This window comes from Apteryx mantelli, chromosome 40, assembly GCF_036417845.1.
Source record: "Apteryx mantelli isolate bAptMan1 chromosome 40, bAptMan1.hap1, whole genome shotgun sequence".
NCBI lineage: Eukaryota > Metazoa > Chordata > Aves > Apterygiformes > Apterygidae > Apteryx > Apteryx mantelli.
The window spans coordinates 516,920-537,759 of NC_090017.1; the positions used below are offsets into that span (position 1 = coordinate 516,920).

Below are 20,840 nucleotides of genomic sequence, written 5' to 3' on the forward strand. Positions count from 1 at the left end.
AACAGCGCCCATTGGCGGAGGCGCTGTGGCACTACGACTCCCAGCGTCCCGCGGGGCCTGGCGCGCTGCGAGTGACGCCATCAGCCGGTGCCGGTGCCCGCGGAGGGAGCCCGGTGCCGGTAGCCGCCATGAAGCCGCCGCTGCGGACCCGCTTGACCCCGGCGCGCTACGTGACGGGTCCCGGGGCGGCGGCGGCGGCGCCGGAGCCTCCGCGAGCCGCTTGGTCGGCGCGGGAGAAGCGGGCGCTGCTCGGAGCTCTGCGGGCTCAGGCCGCGCTCGGCGCCTCCGAGCTGGAGCCGCGGCGGCTGCGGGAGCGGCTGCCCCGGCGGAGCGAGGCCGAGGTTGGGGGGGGAGCGGGGGCTCCCGGACGCCTGGGCCCCCGTGGGGAGTGTGGGGGAAGGGAGGAGGGACCCGGACGCCTGGGCCCCCGTGGGGGGCTGCGGGGAGAGGGCGAACGGGGGCACCCGGATGCCTCAATCCCGTGAGGATGCCGGGTTGGGGGAAGGGGGGGGGAGCCCGGACGCCTGGGTCCACAGAGGGATTTGGGGAGGGGAATCGGGGGGCTCCCGGACACCTGGGTCCCCCGGCGGGGGGGGGGGGGGGGGACAGGGACTCTGGGATGTGGAGCCCCCCCCCACCCCTGCCCCCTGCGCCGTGGGGCGGGGGCTTTGCCTGATCCCCCCCACACACACACACACGCTCCGGACCCCACTTCGGGGCTGCCCACGGGGCCGCGATCGCCCCGCGCGTCCCGTCGGCCGCAAACGAAGTCGCGGAGCCGGGATCTGTCCCTGTCCCCAAATCGTGTCCCCTGGCCACGTCCCCATCCCCAAACCGTGTCCCCTGGTCACGTCCCCGTGTCCCCCAGCTGCATCCCCGTTCTATGGATCGTGTCCCTATACCCAAACCTGTCCCCCATCCCTATCCCCATTCCCCGGATCGTGTCCCTATCCCCAAACCGTGTCTCCTGGCCATGTCCCCATCCCCAAACTGTGTCCCCTGGCCACGTCCCCGTGTCCCCCAGCTGTGTCCCTGTTCCCCAGATCGCGTCCCCCATCCCTAAACCGCGTCCCCCATCCCTGTCCCCATTCGCCAGATTGCATCCCCCATCCCCAAACCGTGTCCCCCATCCCCGTCCCCATTCCCCGGATCGTGTCCCCTGTCCCTAAACCGTGTCCCCCATCCCCATTCCCCGGGCCACGTCCCCCGTCCCCTGGCCGCTTCCGAGCCCCTCTCGCTCCCGCAGATCCTCGCCTTCGTCTCGCACCTGAAGGGCCGGGTGGCGCGCGAGGCCGTGCGGACCGAGTACCGCCAGTGCCTGGAGGAGCAGCGCCGGCGGCGGGCCGAGATCCCGGCCCCCATCGAGGTGCGTCGCCGTGCTCCCGCGCGTCCCCGGGTGTCCCCGGGTGTTCCCGTCCCCCCGTCCCCCACGGCCGTGGCGTCACCGCTCTCTGCCCCCCAGGTGTGGACGGACCTCGCCGAGAAGCTCTCGGAGCAGCTGGAGGAGGCCACAGTGGCAGCGTTCTCGCAGGTAACCGGCTCCGGCTACAAGCGGTTTTATTCCACTCAGGAGCAGCGGCATCCCGAGCCTGGCGGGATGGGACAACGGCCACCGCCGGCGGGTTTATCCCGACGCTCGTTGTGACTTCCAGCTGCTTCCCGCTCTCCGCTCTCTTTGCAGGTGCTCACCATCGCGGCCGCGGAGCCGCTGAGCCTGCTGCGCTCGGTGCCCGCCGCGGCCCCCCGTGCCGGAGCCAGATCCGCCGGATCCCCGGGACGCTGCCTCCGCCACCGCCACTGAGTCCCGGGATTTCGCTGTCGACTTCGAGAAGGTCTACGAATACCTCTCGCTGCTGGCGCGGGGCGGGGAGGCCCCCCGCGCCCCCCCCCCGGCGGTGAGTCGGGGGGCCCCACGCGCAGCAGCGGCGATTTGGGGTCCCCCCCCCTTCCCTGGGGTGGTGGCAGTTGGGGGGCCCGGGGGGGGGCAATTCCGGCTGCTTCACCGGGTGCGAACGGGGCGGCGGAGCCGGAAGGAGGTTAAAAACCAGATGGAGATTGGGGGGGGGGGGGCGACATTCCCACAAGTGGGGGGGTCCCAGCTGCAAACTGGGACCAGTTTGGGGCTCCCCCAATCCGAAAGCACCGGGGATGCAGCTGGGGGGGGTGTTTCGCTGCTGGGGTGACATCAGAGGGCGACAGGGTGACGTCGGAGAAGGACAAGGTGATATTGGAAGGGGATGGAGATTGGGAAAAAGGGGGGGGGGGGGACACCGAGGGGGTCTTACATGCCCCCCCCCCCCAAAAACAGAGTCAGCCGTGCTGCTGGCCCTGCTGGCGTCGCTCCCGGCCGAACTGGCCTCCCTGGACTGCGCCGCCCTCCGCGGCCACCTCCGGAGCGCCTACGGAGACCTCGCGGCCCCCCGGCCGCCCCCCCGGAGACCCCCCCGGCTCCCCCCGGCCCGGCTGGAGCGGGATCGGCATCTGCCCCCTCAACCTCTTCCTCGTCCCGCTGCGCCTGCTGGCCCGCGCGGCGCCGTCCCGCTGACCCCCCCACCCCACCGCTTCCCGCTTCCGCTTCCGCCGCTCGGTGAATCCCCTCGTTCGCGGCGCTTCCCGGTTTCCCCGTGCCAAATCCCCCCCCCCCTTTTGCCGGGGAACCGCTTCCGGCCGGGAATAAAACACCACCGCTTGCTCCTTGGACTCGTTCCCGGCGGCGCAAGGGAAAAGCCGCTGCGGGGGGTGGCGGTGGTGGGGGGGGGGGGGGGCGGTGCGGTTGCGGTTATTTTTTTCCAGCGTCGCCGGTGCCGAAGTCCGCGGCGGGGACGGATAGACGGACGCACGGGATGGACGGGGGGACGGAGGGAGGTGCAGCGGGGGGGGCGGCGGCGGCAGCGCGTGGCCGTGGTGGGGGCCGGGGCGGCGGGGCTCTGCGCCGCCCGGCACCTGGCCGCCCGGCCCGGGGCCTTCGCGCCCCCCGTGGTCTTCGAGGCCGGCGCCCGCCTGGGGGGGCACCTGGCTCTACCGCGAGGGGCCCCCGCCGCCGCCCCCCCCCCGGCGCCCCCCCCCGGCGACCCCCCCCGGCGACCCCCCCCGCGCCGCCGTCTACTGGGGCCTGCGGTGAGTCCGGGCGGGGGGGGGGGGGTGTTTTTGCCCCGCTGTGGGGCTGGGGGCTGCCCCAGGGACCCTTCTTGCCCCAAAATGGGGCTGGGGCTGCCCCACGGACCCTTGTCACCCCATGGTGAGGTTGGGGCTGCCCCACGGACCCTTCTTGCCCCCCAGCAAGGCTGGGGCTGCCCCACGGACCCTTCTTGCCCCCACTATGGGGCTGGGGGCTGCCCCACGGACCATTGTCGCCCCATGGTGAGGTTGGGGCTGCCCCACGGACCCTTCTCGCCCCAAAATGGGGCTGGGGCTGCCCCACGGACCATTGTCGCCCCCCAGCAAAGCTGGGGCTGCCCCATGGACCCTTCTCGCCCCAAAATGGGGCTGGGGCTGCTCCACGGACCCTTCTCACCCCACTGTGGGTCTGGGGCTGCCCTGGGGGCCCCTCTCACCCCGCTATGGGGCTGGGGTTGCCCCCACGGACCCTTCTTGCCCCACTATGGGGCTGGGGTCATGTCTTACCTCGCTATGGGGCTGGGGTTGCCCCAGCGACCCTTCTTGCCCCGCTATGGGGCTCACCTTTCTATGGGTCTGGGATTACCACAAGGCCCCACCTCTTCTCACCATGGGTCTGGAGCCACCCCAAGGACCCACCTCACCTTTCTATGGGTCTGGAGCCACCCAAGGACCCACCTCACCTTTCTATGGGTCTGAGACCACCCCAAGGACCCACCCCAGCTTTCTATGGGTCTGAGACCACCCCAAGGACCCACCCCAGCTTTCTATGGGTCTGGGACCCCCTCAAGGACCCACCTCACCTTTCTATGGGTCTGGGACCCCCTCAAGGACCCACCTCACCTTTCTATGGGTCTGAGACCACCCCAAGGACCCACCCCAGCTTTCTATGGGTCTGAGACCACCCCAAGGACCCACCTCACCTTTCTATGGGCCTGAGACCACCCCAAGGACCCACCCCAGCTTTCTATGGGTCTGAGACCACCCCAAGGACCCACCCCAGCTTTCTATGGGTCTGGACCCCCCCCCCAAGGACCCACCTCACCTTGCTGTGGGGCTGGAGCTACCCCAAGGACCCACCTCCCCTTTCCGTGGGTCCGGACGCCCCCCAAGGACCCACCTCAGCCCGCCGTGGGGCCGGGGCCCCGTCTCACCCCGCTGCCCCGGCAGGACCAACCTGCCCAAGGAGGTGATGGCCTTCCCCGACTTCCCCTTCGAGGAGCACCTGCCCTCCTTCCTGCCCCACGGCGAGGTGCTGGCCTACCTGGAGCGCTACGCCGCCCGCTCCGGCGTCCTCCAGCACATCCGGGTGAGCCGCCCCACGGCGGGCCCGGCCCCACGGCGCGGCCCCCGCCCCACGGCGCGGCCCCCGTCCGGTCTCCGTGTCTCCTGGAGCCGGCCCCCTGCCCCACGGCGCGGCCCCCCTGCCCCACGGCGCGGCCCCCGTCCGCTCCCCGTGTCTCCTGGAGCCGGCCCTGCCCCACGGCGCGGCCCCCCTGCCCCACGGCGCGGCCCCTGTCCGGTCTCCGTGTCTCCTGGAGCCGGCCCTGCCCCACGGCGCGGCCCCCCTGCCCCACGGCACGGCCCCTGTCCGGTCTCCGTGTCTCCTGGAGCCGGCCCTGCCCCACGGCGCAGCCCCTGTCCGCTCCCCGTGTCTCCTGGAGCCGGCCCTGCCCCACGGCGCGGCCCCCCTGCCCCACGGCGCGGCCCCTGTCCGGTCCCTGTGTCTCCTGGAGCCGGCCCTGCCCCATGGCACGGCCCCCTGCCCCACAGTGCGGCCCCTCTGCCCCACAGCGTGGTCCCCATCCAGCCCCCAAGGGCCTGGGGCTCATCCCTGCCCCACGGCACAGGCCCCTGCCCCACGGCGCGGTCCCCATCCAGCCCCGAAGGGTCTGGGGCTCGTCCCTGCCCCACGGCCCTGCCTGGTCTCTGGGCCCGTCCCTGCCCCATGGCCCCAGCTGCCCCCTGTGTCCCCACGTCTGTCCCTGCCCCACAGCCCTGGCTGCCCCCCACAGCCCCGGCTGCCCCCCGCATCCCCATGTCCATCTCTGCCCCATGGTCCTGGCTGGTCCCTGTGTCCCTGGGGCTTGTCCCTGCCCCACGGCCCTGGTTGCCCCCCACATCCCTGGATCCGTCCCCGCCCCATGGCCCTGGCAGCCCCCCACATCCCTGTCCCTGCCCCACGTCCCCAGCTGCCCCCCGTGTCCCCATCCCCACCCCATGTCCCCAGGTCTGTCCCTGCCCCATGTCCCCGGGTCCGTCCCTGCCCCACGTCCCCAGCTGCCCCCCATGTCCCCATCCCCACCCCACGTCCCCAGCTGCCCCCCATGTCCCTGGGTCCGTCCCTGCCCCACGTCCCCAGCTGCCCCCCATGTCCCCGGGTCCATCCCTGCCCCACGTCCCCGGCTGCCCCCCATGTCCCCATCCCCACCCCACATCCCTGGCTCCCCCCATGTCCCTGGGTCCGTCCCTGCCCCACGTCCCCAGCTGCCCCCCACGTCCCCGGGTCCATCCCTGCCCCACGTCCCCGGCTACCCCCCATGTCCCCGGGTCCGTCCCTGCCCCACGTGCCCGGCTGCCCCCCAGTTCCAGCAGCTCGTGGAGGACGTGAGCCCGGCGGAGGGGCCGGGGGGCGGCTGGAGCGTCACCTCCCGCGAGCTGGGGGCCGGCGGCCGCCGCCGCACCGAGCACTTCGACGCCGTCATGGTGTGCACCGGGTAGGGGCCACCGCCGCCGCCGTGGGGACGGGGACGGGGACGGGGACGGGGACGGGGCCCCCACGGCTCCCCTGCTCTCTTGCAGCCACTACGCCACCCCCATGGTGCCCCACATCCCCGGGCTGGACACGTTCGCAGGTGACGGCGCCTCCGGTCCCCGCTGTCCCCATGTCCCCGCTGTCCCCATGTCCCTGTCCCCGTGTTCCCGTTGACCCTGACCTCATCCCCGCTGCGTCCCCCTGACCCTATTCCCATCCCCGTGTTCCCCTGATCCCATCCCCATGGTGCTGTCCCCGTCCCCGTGTCCCCAATGACCCCATCCCCTCGGTGTCCCCTTGTCCCCATTGACCCCAACCCCATCCCCTCGGTGTCCCCTCGTCCCCATGTCCCTTGACCCCATCCTCTTGGTGTCCCCCTGTCCCTGTCCCCATTGACCCTAACCCCATCCCCTCAGTGTCCCCATGTCCCCTGACCCCATCCCCATGTCCCCATTGACCCCGACCCCATCCGCTCGGTGTCCCCTTGTCCCCATGTCCCCATGTGCCTTGACCCCATCCCCTCGGTGTCCCCCTGTCCCCAACCCCATCCCCTTAGTGTCCTCTCATCCCCATCCCCATCCCCCCAGTGTCCCCATGTCTCCCTGTCCCCATCCCCTTGGTGTCCCCATGTCCCCATTGACCCTGACCCCCCAGTGTCCCCCCATCCCTGTCGCCTCGGTGTCCCCATGTCCCCCCAACCCCATGTCCCCCTGTCCCCATCCCCTTGGTGTCCCCCCATCCCCATGTCCCCATGTCCCCCCGACCCGATCCCCATGGTGTCCCCCTGTCCCCTCGGTGTCCCCATGTCCCCCCAACCCCATCCCCTCGGTGTCCCCCATCACTGTCCCCATGTCTCCCTGTCCTCATCCCCATGTCCCCTGTCCCCATGTCCCCTCGGTATCCCCCCCATCCCTGTCCCCATGTCCCCCTGTCCCCATGTCCCCTTGGTGTCCCCCTGTCCCCATCCCCTCGGTGTCCCCCATCCCTGTCCCCATGTCCCCCTGTCCCCATGTCCCCTTGGTGTCCCCCTGTCCGTCCCCCCCGTCCGTCTGACGCCGCCCCGCTGCAGGCCAGGTGCTGCACAGCCGCGAGTACCGCCGCCCCGAGCCCTTCGCCGGCCGCGCCGTGGTGCTGCTGGGCGCCGGCCCCTCCGGCGTGGACCTGGCGCTGGAGCTGGCGCCGGTGGCCCGCAGCGTCACCCTGAGCCGCCGCCGCCGCTCGACGCCGGTGCCGGGGCTGCCGGCCGCCGTGGCCCAGGCTCCGGAAGCGCGAGCCGTGCGTCCCGGCTCCGTGCTCTTCGCCGACGGCACCGCGGCGGCGGCCGAGACGCTGCTGCTCTGCACCGGCTACCGCTACTCCTTCCCCTTCCTGCGGCGCGGCGCCGTGGGGCTGCGGGCGGCCGAGGGGCTGGTGGCGCCGCTGTACCGGCACATGCTGCCGCCCCGCCACCCCACGCTGGCCTTCGTGGGGCTCTGCAGCCACGTCTGCCCCTTCCCCTTCTTCCACTGCCAGGTGCTCTTCTTCCTGGCGGCGCTGGCGGGCGCCTGCGTCCTGCCGCCGGCCGGGCGCATGCTGCGGGAGGCGGCCGAGGAGCTGCGGCGGCACCGGGCGGGCGCCGGGCGCCGGCGCCGCTTCCACCGCCTGGGCCCGGCGCAGTGGGGTTACTGCGGCGCCCTGGCGCGTCTGGGCGGCTTCGCCCCGCTGCCGCCCGTCCTCCGCGGCATCTACGAGGAGGCGCGGCGGAGCCGGGAGCGCGACGCCGCCGCTTACCGCCGCCGGCGCTACCGGGTGCTGGACGCCGAGCGCTGGGAGGTGCTGAGCGACGGCGACGGCGACGGGGATGGAGACGGGGACAGGGATGGAGATGGAGGCAGGGATGGGGACAAGGATGGAGACAGGAATGGAGACGGGGACAGGGATGGGGATGGGAATGGAGACAGGGATGGGAATGGAGACAGGGATGGGGATGGGGACAAGGATGGGGATGGAGACGGGGATGGGGACAAGGATGGGGACAGGGACAGGGATGGAAATGGAGATGGGGACGAGGACAAGGACAGAGATGGAGATGGGGACAGGGATGGAGATGGGGACAAGGACAAGGACGGAGATGGAGATGGGGACAGGGACAGGGATGCCGCCACCGCCGCTGCCGCCACCGCCGCAGAATAAAGCTCTGAGCCGGGTGCTGGGTTTGGAGCGTGATGGGGACCCTGGGGTGGGGCGGTGGGTGCGGGGTTGGGTTGGGGGGGGGGGGACGACGGGTCCCTCCTGTCCCCTGTCCCTTCTGTCCCTCATCCCTATCCCCTCCTGTCCCCCATCCTCCTCCCTTTCCTGTCCCCATCCCAGTCCCCTCCTCTCCTCCATCGCAGTCCTCTCTTATACCCATCCCTGTCCCCTCCTGTCCCCATCGTGGTCCCTTCCTCTTCCCCATCCCCATCCCTTCCTGTCCCCATCATGGTCCCTTCCTCTTCCCAATCCCCATCCCTTCCTGTCCCCATCGCAGTCCCTTTCTGTCCCCATCCCTGTCCCTTCCTGTCCCCATCCCCGTCCCTTCCTTTCCCCATCGCGGTCCCCTCCTTTACCCATCCCTGTCCCTTCCTGTCCCCCATCGTGGTCCCCTCCTGTCCTCCATCCCCGTCCCTTCCTGTCCCCATCATGGTCCCTTCCTCTTCCCCATCCCCATCCCTTCCTGTCCCCATCGCAGTCCCTTTCTGTCTCCATCCCTGTCCCTTCCTGTCCCCATCGTGGTCCCCTCCTGTCCCCCATCCCCATCCCTTCCTGTCCCCATCCCCATCCTTCCTGTCCCCATCACAGTCTCCTCCTGTCCCCACCCCTGTCCCTTCCTGTTTCCCATCCCCATCCTTGTCCCCTCCTGTCCCCATCCCTGTCCCTTCCTGTCCCCATCCCCGTCCCTTCCTTTCCCCATCGCGGTCCCCTCCTTTTCCCATCCCCGTCCCTTCCTGTCCCCCATCGTGGTCCCCTCCTGTCCCCCATCCCCGGCCCTTCCTGTCCCCACCCCGGCCCCATCCGCACCAGCCCGGCGCCGTTGCGACACATCCCCTTTTATTCGCCGCCACCTCGCAGCCGCCAGCGCCGGAAACCCCAGGCCCCTGGCGCCGAGGCCGTGCCACCACCGCCACCGTCACCGCCACCATCGCAGCGGTGGCCTCAGCTCCCCGGCGGGCTGGGAGTCGCGGGGAGCGACCGGGCGGCCCCGGGCCGCGGGAAAGACTCGGCGGCGAAGTAGTAAGCGATGGGGTCGAGGACGGCGTTGGCGCAGGCGAGGAGCAGGGTGCAGCGATAGGCTTCGTCCAGCGCCGGCCCCGGGGCTCCGCGCAGCTGGTAGCAGAGCAGGACGGCGTGGAAGGGCAAGAAGCAGCCGAGGAAGATGGCCACGTGGGTGACCACCATGCGCCGCACCTTGGCGCCGTCCACCAGCGCCATGCGGGCGGCCGCGCTGCGCCCCACGGCCCGCAGCAGCCCCCACGAGCAGCCCACCATGACGGCCAGCGGCAAGGCGAAAGCCGCCGCCATGGCCCCGGCCACCGCCGGCCGCGTCACGTAGCGGGGGCGGCCGTCGAAGCACCTCTCCTCGGCCGCCTCGCCGGCGCTTTGCCGCGGCACCACGTAAGCCGGCACGCAGCCCAGGGCGCTGAGCGCCCAGGCGGCCGCGCACACCCGCGCCGCCCGCCGCCGCAGCCGCGCCGCCCCGGCGTGCAGCGGCAGGCACACGGCCGCCCAGCGGTCGCCGCTCAGGCAGGTCAGCAGGAAGATGCTGCCGTACATGTTGACCAGCAGCAGCAAACCCAGCAGCTCGCAGGCCACCGGCGGCCACCTCGGCTTCCCCGCGTAGTGGGCCACCCGCGCCGGCAGCGAGGCCACCAGCAGCAGGTCGCAAGCGGCCAGGTTGCGCAGGTAGGTGGCCGTGGGCGACGGCGCCCGGCCCCGGCGCCCCAGCAGCGCCAAAGCCGCCCCGTTCAGCCCCAAACCCAGCACGAAGATGAGCCCGTAGAGGCTGGCGAAGGCCGCGTCCGCCCCCGACGTGCAGTTGCCGCAGGACGTCGGAGCTCCGGCGCCGCTCGGCTCCGGCGTCTCCATGGGGGTCGCGGTGGCCTGTGGGGTTGGTTTTTTTTTTTTTTTGGGGGGGGGGGGGGAGACGGGGACGTGATGGGGTTGGAGGGGCAGCCCCGGGGCGAGGGGGGCACCCGGCCTCCCCGGGGCTCCTGGCTGCGGGGTTGGGGTGTTTGGGGGGGTCTATTGGGCATTTGGGGGGCCCTAAGGGGTCCCTGGGGTATTTGGGGGTCCCGCAGGGGCTCCTGGCTAAGGGATTGGGGGGTGTCTTAGGCATTTGGGGGTCCCTGAAGGGTCCCTGGGGTATTTGGGGGTCCCACAGGGGCTCCTGGCTAAGGGATTGGGGGGTCTCTGAGGCATTTGGGGGTCCCTAAGGGGTCCCTGGGGTATTTGGGGGTCCCACAGGGGCTCCTGGCTAAGGGATTGGGGGGTCTCTGAGGCATTTGGGGGTCCCTAAGGGGTCCCTGGGGTATTTGGGGGTCCCACAGGAGCTCCTGGCTAAGGGATTGGGGGGTCTCTGAGGCATTTGGGGGTCCCTAAGGGGTCCCTGGGGTATTTGGGGGTCCCACAGGGGCTCCTGGCTAAGGGATTGGGGGGTCTCTGTGGCATTTGGGGGTCCCTGGGGTATTTGGGGGTCCCTGGGGGGTCCCACAGGGGCTCCTGGCTAAGGGATTGGGGGGTCTCTGAGGCATTAGGGGGTCCCTAAGGGGTCCCTGGGGTATTTGGGGGTCCCTGGGGGGTCCCACAGGGGCTCCTGGCTAAGGGATTGGGGGGTCTCTGAGGCATTTGGGGGTCTCAGCTGTGGGACTGGGGGGGGTCCCAGGGGCATTCAGGGCTCCCAGCTTTGGGATCAGGGTGTTTGGGGGGGGGGATCCTGGCAATCGCCCCCAGCCCCTCATCTGCCCCCCCCAGGCCCCACGGAGACCCCCCAGGACCAAAGCGCTTGGGGGGGGGCTCCGAGTCACCCCATTCCCGTAACCTCGTTGCCGTCACCCTGTTTCCTGCACTAACGAGGTGCAAATTCAGGCTGGGGGGGGGGGACACAAAACCGTCGCCCTGGGAGGGGGGGGCAGCAGTGGGTCCCGGGGGTCCGGACTCCAGCCCTGACCCCTTCCAGGAGGGACCCCCCACCCCGGGGACCCCCAGCCCCACAGACCCCCCCACCCCGGGGACCCCCCCCCCCCGGCTCGGGGTCTCACCATCCTCCCTCCCCGCGCCGGGTGCTGCCTGGTGGGGTCCGGAGCGGCTGCTCCCGGGGTGCGTTTGGGGCCGAGCCCCCGAGACGAGCCTGGGGGGCGCTGGGCTGAACTGGGAGGCACTGGGGAGGATTTAGGTTGGGCTGGGAGGGGGCTGCGAGGCTCTGGGTTGGTCTGGGGGGGCACCGGAAAGGGCCTGGGAGGGGAACTAGGGGGGGTTGGGAGGTACTGGGTCAAACTGGGAGGATTCCAGTTGAACTGGGAGGCACTGGGAGGTGGCTGCGAGGCTCTGGGTTGGTCTGGGGGGGCACCGGAAAGGGCCTGGGGGGGAACTAGGGGGGATTGGGAGGTACTGGGTCAAACTGGGAGGATTCCAGTTGAACTGGGAGGCACTGGGAGGGGGCTGCAAGGCTCTGGGTTGGTCTGGGGGGGCACCGGAAAGGGCCTGGGGGGGAACTAGGGGGGGACTGGGAGGCACTGGGTCGAACTGGGAGGATTCCGGTTGAACTGGGAGGCACCGTGTCAAACTGGGAGACGTTGGGAAAAGCACTGGGAGGGACGAGCTTGGACTGGGCGGGGCGGGGGGGGGCACTGGGAAGGGAGTAGCGCGGGCGGTGGGAGGCACTGGGAAGGACTGGGAGGGCTCGAGGCGCTGGGAGGGACGGGGCTGGACTGGGTGGGACTGGGAGGCGCTGGGAGGCTGCGCCCGGAGCGGTGTGTCCCCGTGTCCCCCCTGTCTGTCCCCCACTCACCTGGGGCCCCCCCAGGGGGGGCGCGAGGGGCCGAGCGGGGCCGGCTGCTGCCCCCGAAGCGCCCGGCGGCTCCGCGGCTTCCTGCCACCGAAGGAGAAGTGCCTGCGCGGCACATCCGGGCGCCGGGGACGGGGACGGCGGTGGCACAGGGGTGCCCGGGCGCGGGGGGAGGCCGCGGTGCGAGGACGGGGGGCGCTGGGGGGGTGGGGGCGGGGGACGGGGGGGGACATTCCTGCGGAGGGGGGACACGTGGGGACTGGGGTGGCCCTGGGGACGGGGATGTCATGGGGACGGGGCGTCTGGGGACGGGGACATGATGGAGATGTGGGGCCCGGGGACAGGGACACGATGGAGATGTGGGGCCTGGGGATGGGAATGTCATGGGGATGGGGATGTCATGGGGACGTGGGGTCTGGGGACGGGGACGTGATGAAGATGTGGGGCCTGGGGATGGGGACACGATGGAGATGTGGGGCCTGGGGACAGGGACACGATGGAGATGTGGGGCCTGGGGATGGGAATGTCATGGGGATGGGGATGTCATGGGGACGTGGGGTCTGGGGACGGGGACGTGATGAAGATGTGGGGCCTGGGGATGGGGACATCATGGAGATGTGAGGCCTGGGGATGGGGACACGATGGAGATGTAGGGTCTGGGGATGGGAACGTCATGGGGACGGGGATGCCGTGGGGTTGTGGGGCCTGGGGATGGGGACGTCATGGGGATGTGGGGTCTGGGGACATCCTGGAGACAGGGGTGGCCCTGGGGACAAGGGTGCCATGGGGACGTGGGTCCTGCGGACGGGGACATGATGGAGATACGGGGCCTGGGGATGGTGGTGGCCCTGGGGACAGGGGTGCCATGGAGATGTGGGGCCTGGGGACAGGGGTGGCCTGGGGATGACGGGGGGACGGCGGAGGGGGACAGGGCCGTGGCCACCTCCGCTGGGGGCAAGGGTCAGGGGTCAGCGTCCCCTCGTGTCGCCGTCCCTGTGGTTTGGGGAACCGCAGGGTGGGACGGGGCCACTGCAGGGGTGACATCGGGGGGGCCGGTGGGGGCCCAGGGTCAGGGGTCAGAGGTCGGGAGGGTCAGGGGTCACTAAGAGCCAGGGTCAGAGGGCACTAGACGGCACAGAAATGGCAGCAGGGAAAGGTCAGAGGTCAGGGGTCAGGTCAGGGGTCAGGCCGGGGGAGGGGGTCCCGCAGCCGGGGTTCGCCACACTCCCCCCCCCGGGAAAGGGGCCCAGGCGTCCGGGGCGGCACGTGACCAGCCCCCCCCCGCCGACAGCGCATGCGCGCCCGCTCCCTCCCCGCGCTCATCGACGGCGCATGCGCACCCGCCCCTCCCCCTACGTCCCCCGCCTCGCGCACGCGCAGAGGCGCTGAGTACGGCGGCCGCGCAGGGACACGCCGAGCCAAGATGGCGGCGGCGGCGGCCGGCGCCTCTTCCTCCGCGGCGGGGAGCAACGGGGCCGGCGGGATGGAGGTGGACGCGGCAGGTACCGCCCGCGGGGCCGCCCCGGGTTCCGGACCCGACACCGCCGCCGCCCCGGGGGCCGCGGGGCCGCCCCGGCGCGGGCTTCACCCCGTCCCGTCCCGTCCCCATCACCCCCCCCCCCTCCGCGGCCTGGCCCCGCCCTCATGCCTGTAGACACGCCCCCCGGGCGGGCGCGTGTGGCGAGGTCCCACCCCCGGGGTGTAAGCCCCGCCCTCTGCCCCTTGCCCCGCCCTCTGCGCCCTGGCCACGCCCTGGGCTCTCACCCCACCCCCGAGCTCTCCAGCCCTGCCCCCCAAACCTCTGGCCACGCCCCAATTCCCCTGCCCCCGCCCTTTTGGTCCTCAATGGCATCTTGGCCACGCCCCTAGTCCACACTCCTGGCTCTTTGCCCCGCCCCTAATCCTCATGGCCCCACCCCCAGACCTTGTGGCCACGCCCCCCTCCCCAATCCCCAGGGGCCTGGAGCCCACCCTGGCCTCACCCCCGCCCTAGGCCCCGCCCCCATCCCCTTGACCCCGCCCCCTTTCCCCTGGCCCCGCCCCTGACGTGGTGTCCCCGCAGCAGCCCCCTCGGTGATGGCCGCGGGGGTGACGGGCAGCGTCTCGGTGGCCCTGCACCCCCTCGTCATCCTCAACATCTCCGACCACTGGATCCGCATGCGCTCCCAGGAGGGGCGCCCCGGGCAAGGTAACCCCCCCCGCCCCCCCCCGCCGCTGCCCCCCGCGGGGTCCCCCTGCCCCACGAGACCCCCGGCTGCCCCCCGGCTCCCCCCGACTGCTCCCTGCGGCCCCCAACTGCCCCCTGTGGACCCCGGCCTGCCCCACAGCTCCCCCCGACTGCCCCCTGCGGCCCCTGACTGCCCCCCACAGCCCCCAGGCTGCCCCACAGCTTCCCCCAACTGCCCCCCGTGACCCCCGACTGCCCCCACAGCCCCCTGGACTGGTCCCAGTGTCCCCAGAGGGGTCCCAGTGTCCCCCACAGCCCCCTGGACTGGTCCCAGTGTCCCCAGAGGGGTCCCAGTGTCCCCCACAGCCCCCTGGACTGGTCCCAGTGTCCCCAGAGGGGTCCCAGTGTCCCCCACAGCTCTCTGGACTGGCCCCAGTGCCGCTCAGACTGGTCCTGGTGGCCCCGTACTGGTCCCAGTGCCTTGTAGGGGGGAGGTTCTGCACTGAGGCCGGCGGAGGTCTGGCTCAGAGCAGCGGGGGGGGGGGGGGGGGGACGGTCCCTGTGCCCCGGTGACGGTCCCCCGTGTCCCCCCCCCCGCCCCGCCGGTGCCCGCAGTGATCGGGGCCCTCATCGGGCGCCAGGAGGGCCGCAACATCGAGGTGATGAACTCCTTCGAGCTGCTCTCGCACGCCGTCGACGGCCACGTCCTCATCGACAAGGAGTACTACTACACCAAGGAGGAGCAGTGTGAGCCCCGGGGGGGGCGCGGGGGGGTCCCGGGGGGCCGCTGGGGGGTCCTTTACTGCCCTAGAGGGTCCTCAGCTGCCCCAGGGCGTCCTCAATTGCCCCAGGGCACCGTGGAGGGGTCTTTTACTGCTCTAGAGGGTCTTCAGCTGCTTCAGGGGGTCCTGGTGGGGTTGTGGGGTGTCCTGAGCTGCCCCGGAGCATCCTCAACTGCCCCAGGGGGCCATTGGGGGGTCCTCAGTTGCCCCAGAGGGTCCTCAGCTGCCCCAGGGGGTCCTCAACTGCCCCAGGGCACCGTGGAGGAGTCTTTTACTGCTCTAGAGGGTCTTCAGCTGCTTCAGGGGGTCCTGGTGGGGTTGTGGGGTGTCCTGAGCTGCCCCGGAGCATCCTCAACTGCCCCAGGGGGCCATTGGGGGGTCCTCAGTTGCCCCAGAGGGTCCTCAGCTGCCCCAGGGCACCGTGGAGGAGTCTTTTACTGCTCTAGAGGGTCTTCAGCTGCTCCAGGGGGTCCTAGTGGGGCTGTGGGGGGTCCTGAGCTGTCCCAGAGGGTCCTCAGCTGCCCCAGGGGGCCATTGGGGGGGGGTCCTTTACTGCCCTAGAGGGTCCTCAACTGCCCCAGGGAGCTATTGGGGGGGTCCTTTACTGCCCTAGAGGGTCCTCAGCTGCCCCAGGGGTCCTGGCGAGGGTGTGGGGGGGGTTTTGAGCTGCCCCGGTGGGTCCTGGGCTGCTGCTGGGGGTGCTGGAGGGCTGGGGGGGGTCCTGAGCTGCCCCAGGGGTCCTCAACCCCCCTTACAGGGTCCTCAATTGCCCCAGGGGGATTCTGGGCTGCCCGAGGGGTTATGGGGTGGGGTCACGGGCCCTGTCCCTGCCCCACTAAGCCCCCCCCGTCCCCCCCCCCCCTTTTCTGCCCAGTCAAGCAGGTCTTCAAGGAGCTGGAGTTCCTGGGCTGGTACACGACCGGGGGCCCCCCCGACCCCTCCGACATCCACGTCCACAAGCAGGCGAGCGCCGGGGGGGGGCAGCGGGGCGGCGGGGGGGGGCAGCGGGGCGGCGGGGGGGGGCAGCAGGGCCGTGGGGCAGATATCGAGGGCTGCGGGTGGGGAGCAGCGTGGCCAGCGGGGCAGAGGCGTCTCCGTGGGGCAGCTGCGGAGGGCTCTGTGGGGCAGATTTGGGGGGTGTGTGTGTTTAAGAGCCCCCCCCATACTAATTGCCCCCCCCGCTGCCCCCCCAGGTGTGCGAGATCATCGAGAGCCCCCTCTTCCTCAAGCTGAACCCCATGACGAAGCACACGGACGTGAGTTTTGGGGGGGGGGAGGGGGTGCGTGGGGGGGGCCTGGGTGGGGTTGGGGGGGGCAGAGGTGCCTCCTGGACCCCCCCCCAAAATGGGTCAGGCCCCCCCCCACAAACACGTCTCTCCCCTGACAGCTGCCCGTCAGCGTCTTCGAGTCCGTGATTGACATCATCAACGGGGAGGTAAATCAATGGGGGGGGGGGGTCAGAAATGGGGGGGGTCCAGGGGTGTTATCGGGGGGGGGGGGAGGGGGTCCAGGAGCTTGTTTTGGGGTTGTGGGGGGGCTGCTGGGGGTTTGAGGGGGGGCAGGGAGGTCGCTTGGAGCCCTGGGGGGGCTGTGAGGGGTCGGGGGGGGGGGCCCATAGATCCAGGGGGTTTGCTTGGGGCTCTGGGGGGGGTCTCGGGGGGGGAGAGACCCCCCCCAAAATGACCCCTGTTCCCCCCCCCCCCAGGCCACGATGCTCTTTGCGGAGCTGACCTACACCCTGGCCACGGAGGAGGCCGAGCGCATCGGCGTCGACCACGTGGCCCGAATGACGGCCACCGGCAGCGGGGGAGAACTCCACAGGTGGGACGCGGGGGGGGGGGGACGACACGGGGGACACGGGGGGGGCACAGGGGACGGGGACACAGGCCAGAGCTTGAGGCAGGGGCTACGAGATGGGAACGGGGCTCGTTTTTGGGGGGGGGGAAGCACAGGAACGTGGGGGACACTGGAGCTGGATGAGGGACACGAGGACAAGGCGAGCAGGCCCTGGCAGGGCTGGGGGGGGAACGGGACACAGGGGACACAGGGGACACGTGGCCCTGACATCCCCCCCCCCCCCCCAAAAAAAAACCAGTGGCCGAGCACCTCATCGCCCAGCACAGCGCCATCAAGATGCTGCACAGCCGGGTCAAACTCATCCTGGAGTACGTGCGGGCCTCCGAGGCCGGTGAGTTGGGGATGGGGGTGGCCCTGCTGCCCCCCCCCCCCCCAAAAAAACCCCAGGGAAGGGACAGGGCTGTCCCCAAGGGGGGGGGGGGGGAACAGGGACGGGGGCCGCGGCGGGCACTGACACCGTCCCCGCAGGCGAGGTGCCCTTCAACCACGAGATCCTGCGCGAGGCCTACGCCCTGTGCCACTGCCTGCCCGTCCTCAGCACCGACAAGTTCAAGACGGACTTCTACGATGTGAGTGACGGCGAGGGGACGCACGGACACCCCGCCCCCGTTTCGGGGTCCCCGTGTGGTTCTTGGGGGGGGGGGGGGGGGGAATCCCATCCCTAGGAAGCACCTGAGAGGATCCAACCTCCTGCAGAAGGTGGCTGAGGGGGTCACATCCCACCTACAGGCGCTCAGGATGTCCCTGTCCCCCTCTGGCTGGCTGTATTTGCGTGGGAGGGCACCACGGGGGTAGTTTTGGGGTGACAACAGCCCCCCCCAACCCCCCCTCCGTGTGTTATCCCCCCCCCCCCCACAGCAATGCAACGACGTGGGGCTCATGGCTTATCTGGGCACCATCACCAAGACCTGCAACACCATGAACCAGTTCGTCAACAAGTTCAACATCCTCTACGACCGCCAAGGCATCGGGCGCCGCATGCGGGGGCTCTTCTTCTAGCGGCGGGGGGGAGCCCGGAGCCCCCCCAGGACTGTGTCCCCCCCTGTCCCGGAGCTGGGGAGGGGGCTGCAGGGCGACAGCCCCCCCCCCCCCACGTGCCCCCTCTCTAATAAACGCGGCTCCGGGGCAGGAATTAACGGCTCGGTTGATGTCGCTTTGCCCATCCCACCCCGGTGGGAACGGAGGTAACGTGTCCCCGAGGGCGGTGACGGGCTGGTGGTGGCACCCGGCTCCGAAATCAGGCAGAAACGGGTTTTTATTAATAAGAAACACATAGCGAGACAAACTGTAACGAACGCACCAGGAGGGGAGGGGGCAGAGGTGGCGGCGATGGTTAAGTGCTGCGGGACGGAGCCGGCGTTCGTCCTGCCCCACGTGCGGGGGGACGTCGCCGCCTGTCCCCGCGTCACCCGAAGGCGACGTCCCCCGCGGCAGCCGAGGGTGCGGGGGCGTCACACGAAGGTGATGCGGGTGCGGGCCGGGTTCACCTGCAGCACGTTGAGCTCCTCGTACTCGTCGAGCGCCGCCTGCACCTGCGCCGGCGTGAAGCCCTTGGCCAGGCAGCGCTGCAGCGCCTCGGCGTAGCGCACCGCCCGCTGCCCGCCGCCCGCCAGCTCCCGCACCGCCGCGAAGATGGCGTCCGCCGGCCGCTGCACCCTGCGGACGGTGCCCCGGGGGGGTGGGGGGGGTCAGGGCTGCCGCTGCCACCTCCATGGCCACCCCACGGGCGTGGGGACACGCTCGGGGCTGCCCTAGGGCCTCCCCCAGACACCCCAGGGGATGTGGGGACCGTGCCAGGGCTGCTGCCACCTCCCTGGCCACCCCACGGCCCCCCCCGGGGACCATGTCAGGGCTGCTGCCACCTTCCCCGGCCACCCCAGGGGATGTGGGGATGGGTTTGGGGCTGCCCCAGGGCCTCCCCGCCACCCCAGGGGATGTGGGGACCGTGTCAGGGCTGCTGCCACCTCCCCTGCAGCCCCCAAGGGACATGGGGACAGTCTCAGAGCTGCTGCCACCTCCCTGGCCACCCCATGGATGTGGGGACGGGTTTAGGGCTGCCCCAGGGCCTCCCCGCCACCCCAGGGGATGTGGGGACGGTGTCAGGGTTGCTGCCACCTCCCTGGCCACCCCAGGGGACGTGGGGACCATGTCAGGGCTACTGCCATCTCCCCCAGCCACCCCATGGATGTGGGGACGGGTTTGGGGCTGCCGCAGGGCCTCCCTGGCCACCCCAGGGGACGTGGGGACCATGTCAGGGCTACTGCCATCTCCCCCAGCCACCTTATGGATGTGGGGATGGGTTTGGGGCTGCCCCAAGGCCTCCTGGCCACCCCAAGGGACACAGGGACCATGTCAGAGCTGCTGCCACCTCCCCAGCCACCCCACGGCCACCCAGGGGACACAGGGACAGCTTCAGGGCTGTCGCAGCGCTGCCACAACCTCCCTAGCCCCTCCATGGCCACCTAGGGGACAAGGGGACAGGGTGAGGGCTGCCCTCAGCGCTGCCACCACCTCCCTGGTCACTCAGGGGACATGGGGACAGGGTCAGGGCTGTCCCAGCACTGCCATCGCCACCCCAGTCACCTGGGGACACAGGGACATGGGGGGCTGGATTGCCCCAGTGCTGCCACCACCTCCCTGGAGGACATGGCGATGGGGGTCAAGGCTGCCCCAGGACTGCCACCACCTCCATGGCCACCTCACGGCCACCTGGGGGGGGGGGGGGTCACACACACACCCCCCCTTGGTGGCCCCCACTCACCGGCTGTGCTGTCCCTTGTCCCCCAGCAGCGAGTCCTTGGACATCTCCATGAGCCGTATGGCCTCGTTCACGTCCTCCTTCTCCACCACGTCCACCAGCCGCAGCCGGGCCTGCAAAATTGGGGTGGTTGGGGGGGGGTCAGCAGCAACCGGAGCCCCCAAAGCAGCCCCCCCCCCCCGCCACCCTGGGGCACCCCAAAAATCCCCCAGGATGCCCCAGAGCCTGCTGGGGCTCCCCAATGCACCCCTGAGGTGCCCCCAAAACCACTTGGGTCCCCCCCCCCCCCCCCCCATTCAACCTTCTGGGCCTGGGGAGCAATCGGGACCCCCCCCCCCCCCAAAAAAGCCCCCAGGGGCCTTCGGCCACCACCCTCACCCCAACTCGCACCCCACGGTGCCCCACGGCTGCTGGTCGTCGCCTGAGAAGGGCCAAGGGTGACCCGGGGGGGGGGGGGGGGAACCCGGAGCCACGAGCCGGCCCCGAACTTGCCGTGTCCCAGGATGGGACGGGGGACGCTGAGGGACGCCGGGAGCCGTCCCGGTGCCAGCCGTTCCCCCGGAAGGGACACTGGGAGCCATCCCTGTCCCTGGATGGATGCCAGGAGCCGTGCCAGCGCTGGGCACGTCCCTGGACGGGACAGGGGACGCCAAGGGATGCCAGGAACCGTGCTGGCGCCAGCTGCGTCCCCGGATGGGATGCCAGGAGCCGTCCCAGTGCCGGCCGTTCCTCCGGAAGGGATGCTGGGAGCCGTGCCAGCGCTGGCCACGTCCCCAGAAGGGACGCCGGGAGCTGTCCCCGTCCCTGGATGGATGCCGGGAGCTGTCCTGGTGCCAGCTGCGTCCCCGGACGGGACGGGGGACGCCGAGGGATGCCAGGAGCCGTGCTGGTGCTGGCCGCGTCCCTGGACGGGATGCCGGGAGCCGTCCCGGTGCCGGCCGTGCCCCGGGGGCTCTGGAGTGCTGCCTCGGCAGTAGACGCCGCACACACACTACCTGCACAAACAGCACTTTGGGGCCCCCGGGGCTCGTCGAGGGAGGTGGGGGGGGGACACGGACGCGGCCCGGTGGCCCGACGGCCGCTGCAGCTCCGTGGCACCACGGCCTCCCTCCCTGCTCCGCCTGGACTCATCCTGCCCGTTTCCACCTCGCTTCACCGCAGCCCGGTCTTGCCGGGCTTGTTGCCACCTCCGTCCCGCTCCGTAGGTCCGTCTGGCTCTCGCTCCGGGCCGCTCGCGCCTCGGTTCACCCCCCTCTCCGGGCGGCGGCGGCGGCTCACCAGGGCGGTGGCCAGGCGCAGGATGCCCAGCAAGGTGCGGGCGGAGGTGTAGGTGGTGTCCTTGTTGGCCCAGGCCTCCTTGCGCATCTCCACGTAGGCGGCCGTGA

The 20,840-nt window shown here is 71.3% G+C and overlaps 5 protein-coding genes and 1 long non-coding RNA gene across 8 annotated transcripts; 4 read left to right on the forward strand and 2 right to left on the reverse strand.

Annotated features, from left to right (window-relative positions):
* The first annotated feature begins 88 nt into the window (after nt 1–88).
* On the forward strand, nt 89–1,801 carry LOC136995202 (snRNA-activating protein complex subunit 2-like). Its single transcript, XM_067315020.1, has 4 exons — nt 89–341; nt 1,247–1,366; nt 1,463–1,531; nt 1,682–1,801. Exons 1-4 carry the CDS (start codon nt 129–131, stop codon nt 1,799–1,801), a joined length of 522 nt encoding a protein of 173 aa, XP_067171121.1. The 5' UTR covers nt 89–128.
* Nucleotides 1,802–1,803: 2 nt separating this feature from the next.
* Nucleotides 1,804–2,693, forward strand: LOC136995214 (uncharacterized). Its single transcript, XR_010886786.1, has 2 exons — nt 1,804–1,895; nt 2,309–2,693. It is a non-coding gene; the product is annotated as an uncharacterized lncRNA (long non-coding RNA).
* Nucleotides 2,694–3,077: 384 nt separating this feature from the next.
* On the forward strand, nt 3,078–8,044 carry LOC136995203 (uncharacterized). Its single transcript, XM_067315021.1, has 5 exons — nt 3,078–3,117; nt 4,288–4,426; nt 5,704–5,834; nt 5,920–5,972; nt 6,942–8,044. The coding sequence occupies exons 2-5, from the start codon at nt 4,310–4,312 to the stop codon at nt 8,042–8,044; spliced, it is 1,404 nt and encodes a 467-aa protein (XP_067171122.1). The 5' UTR covers nt 3,078–3,117; nt 4,288–4,309.
* An 895-nt stretch (nt 8,045–8,939) lies between these two features.
* On the reverse strand, nt 8,940–12,026 carry LOC136995216 (lysophosphatidic acid receptor 4-like). Of its 3 annotated transcripts, none has more exons than XM_067315037.1 (3): nt 11,895–12,026; nt 11,146–11,234; nt 8,940–9,988 (listed from the first exon to the last, which is right to left on the reverse strand). In XM_067315037.1, the coding sequence occupies exons 1-3, from the start codon at nt 12,007–12,009 to the stop codon at nt 9,044–9,046; spliced, it is 1,149 nt and encodes a 382-aa protein (XP_067171138.1). In that variant the 5' UTR covers nt 12,010–12,026; the 3' UTR covers nt 8,940–9,043. The 3 variants fall into 3 exon arrangements, with proteins under 3 accessions (XP_067171138.1, XP_067171137.1, XP_067171139.1); XM_067315036.1 differs by having other exon boundaries at nt 11,146–11,264; XM_067315038.1 differs by lacking the exon at nt 11,146–11,234.
* Nucleotides 12,027–13,278: 1,252 nt separating this feature from the next.
* Nucleotides 13,279–17,829, forward strand: COPS6 (COP9 signalosome subunit 6). Its single transcript, XM_067315042.1, is given in 11 exon segments — nt 13,279–13,393; nt 13,954–14,079; nt 14,674–14,805; nt 15,715–15,803; nt 16,034–16,096; nt 16,228–16,275; nt 16,546–16,644; nt 16,646–16,661; nt 16,936–17,028; nt 17,166–17,266; nt 17,556–17,829. Coding segments are annotated over 11 exon segments (987 nt in total). The 5' UTR covers nt 13,279–13,314; the 3' UTR covers nt 17,697–17,829.
* A 105-nt stretch (nt 17,830–17,934) lies between these two features.
* On the reverse strand, nt 17,935–20,834 carry LOC136995221 (DNA replication licensing factor MCM7-like). Its single transcript, XM_067315043.1, has 3 exons — nt 20,734–20,834; nt 19,459–19,568; nt 17,935–18,353 (listed from the first exon to the last, which is right to left on the reverse strand). The coding sequence occupies exons 1-3, from the start codon at nt 20,818–20,820 to the stop codon at nt 18,149–18,151; spliced, it is 402 nt and encodes a 133-aa protein (XP_067171144.1). The 5' UTR covers nt 20,821–20,834; the 3' UTR covers nt 17,935–18,148.
* Nucleotides 20,835–20,840: the final 6 nt, after the last annotated feature.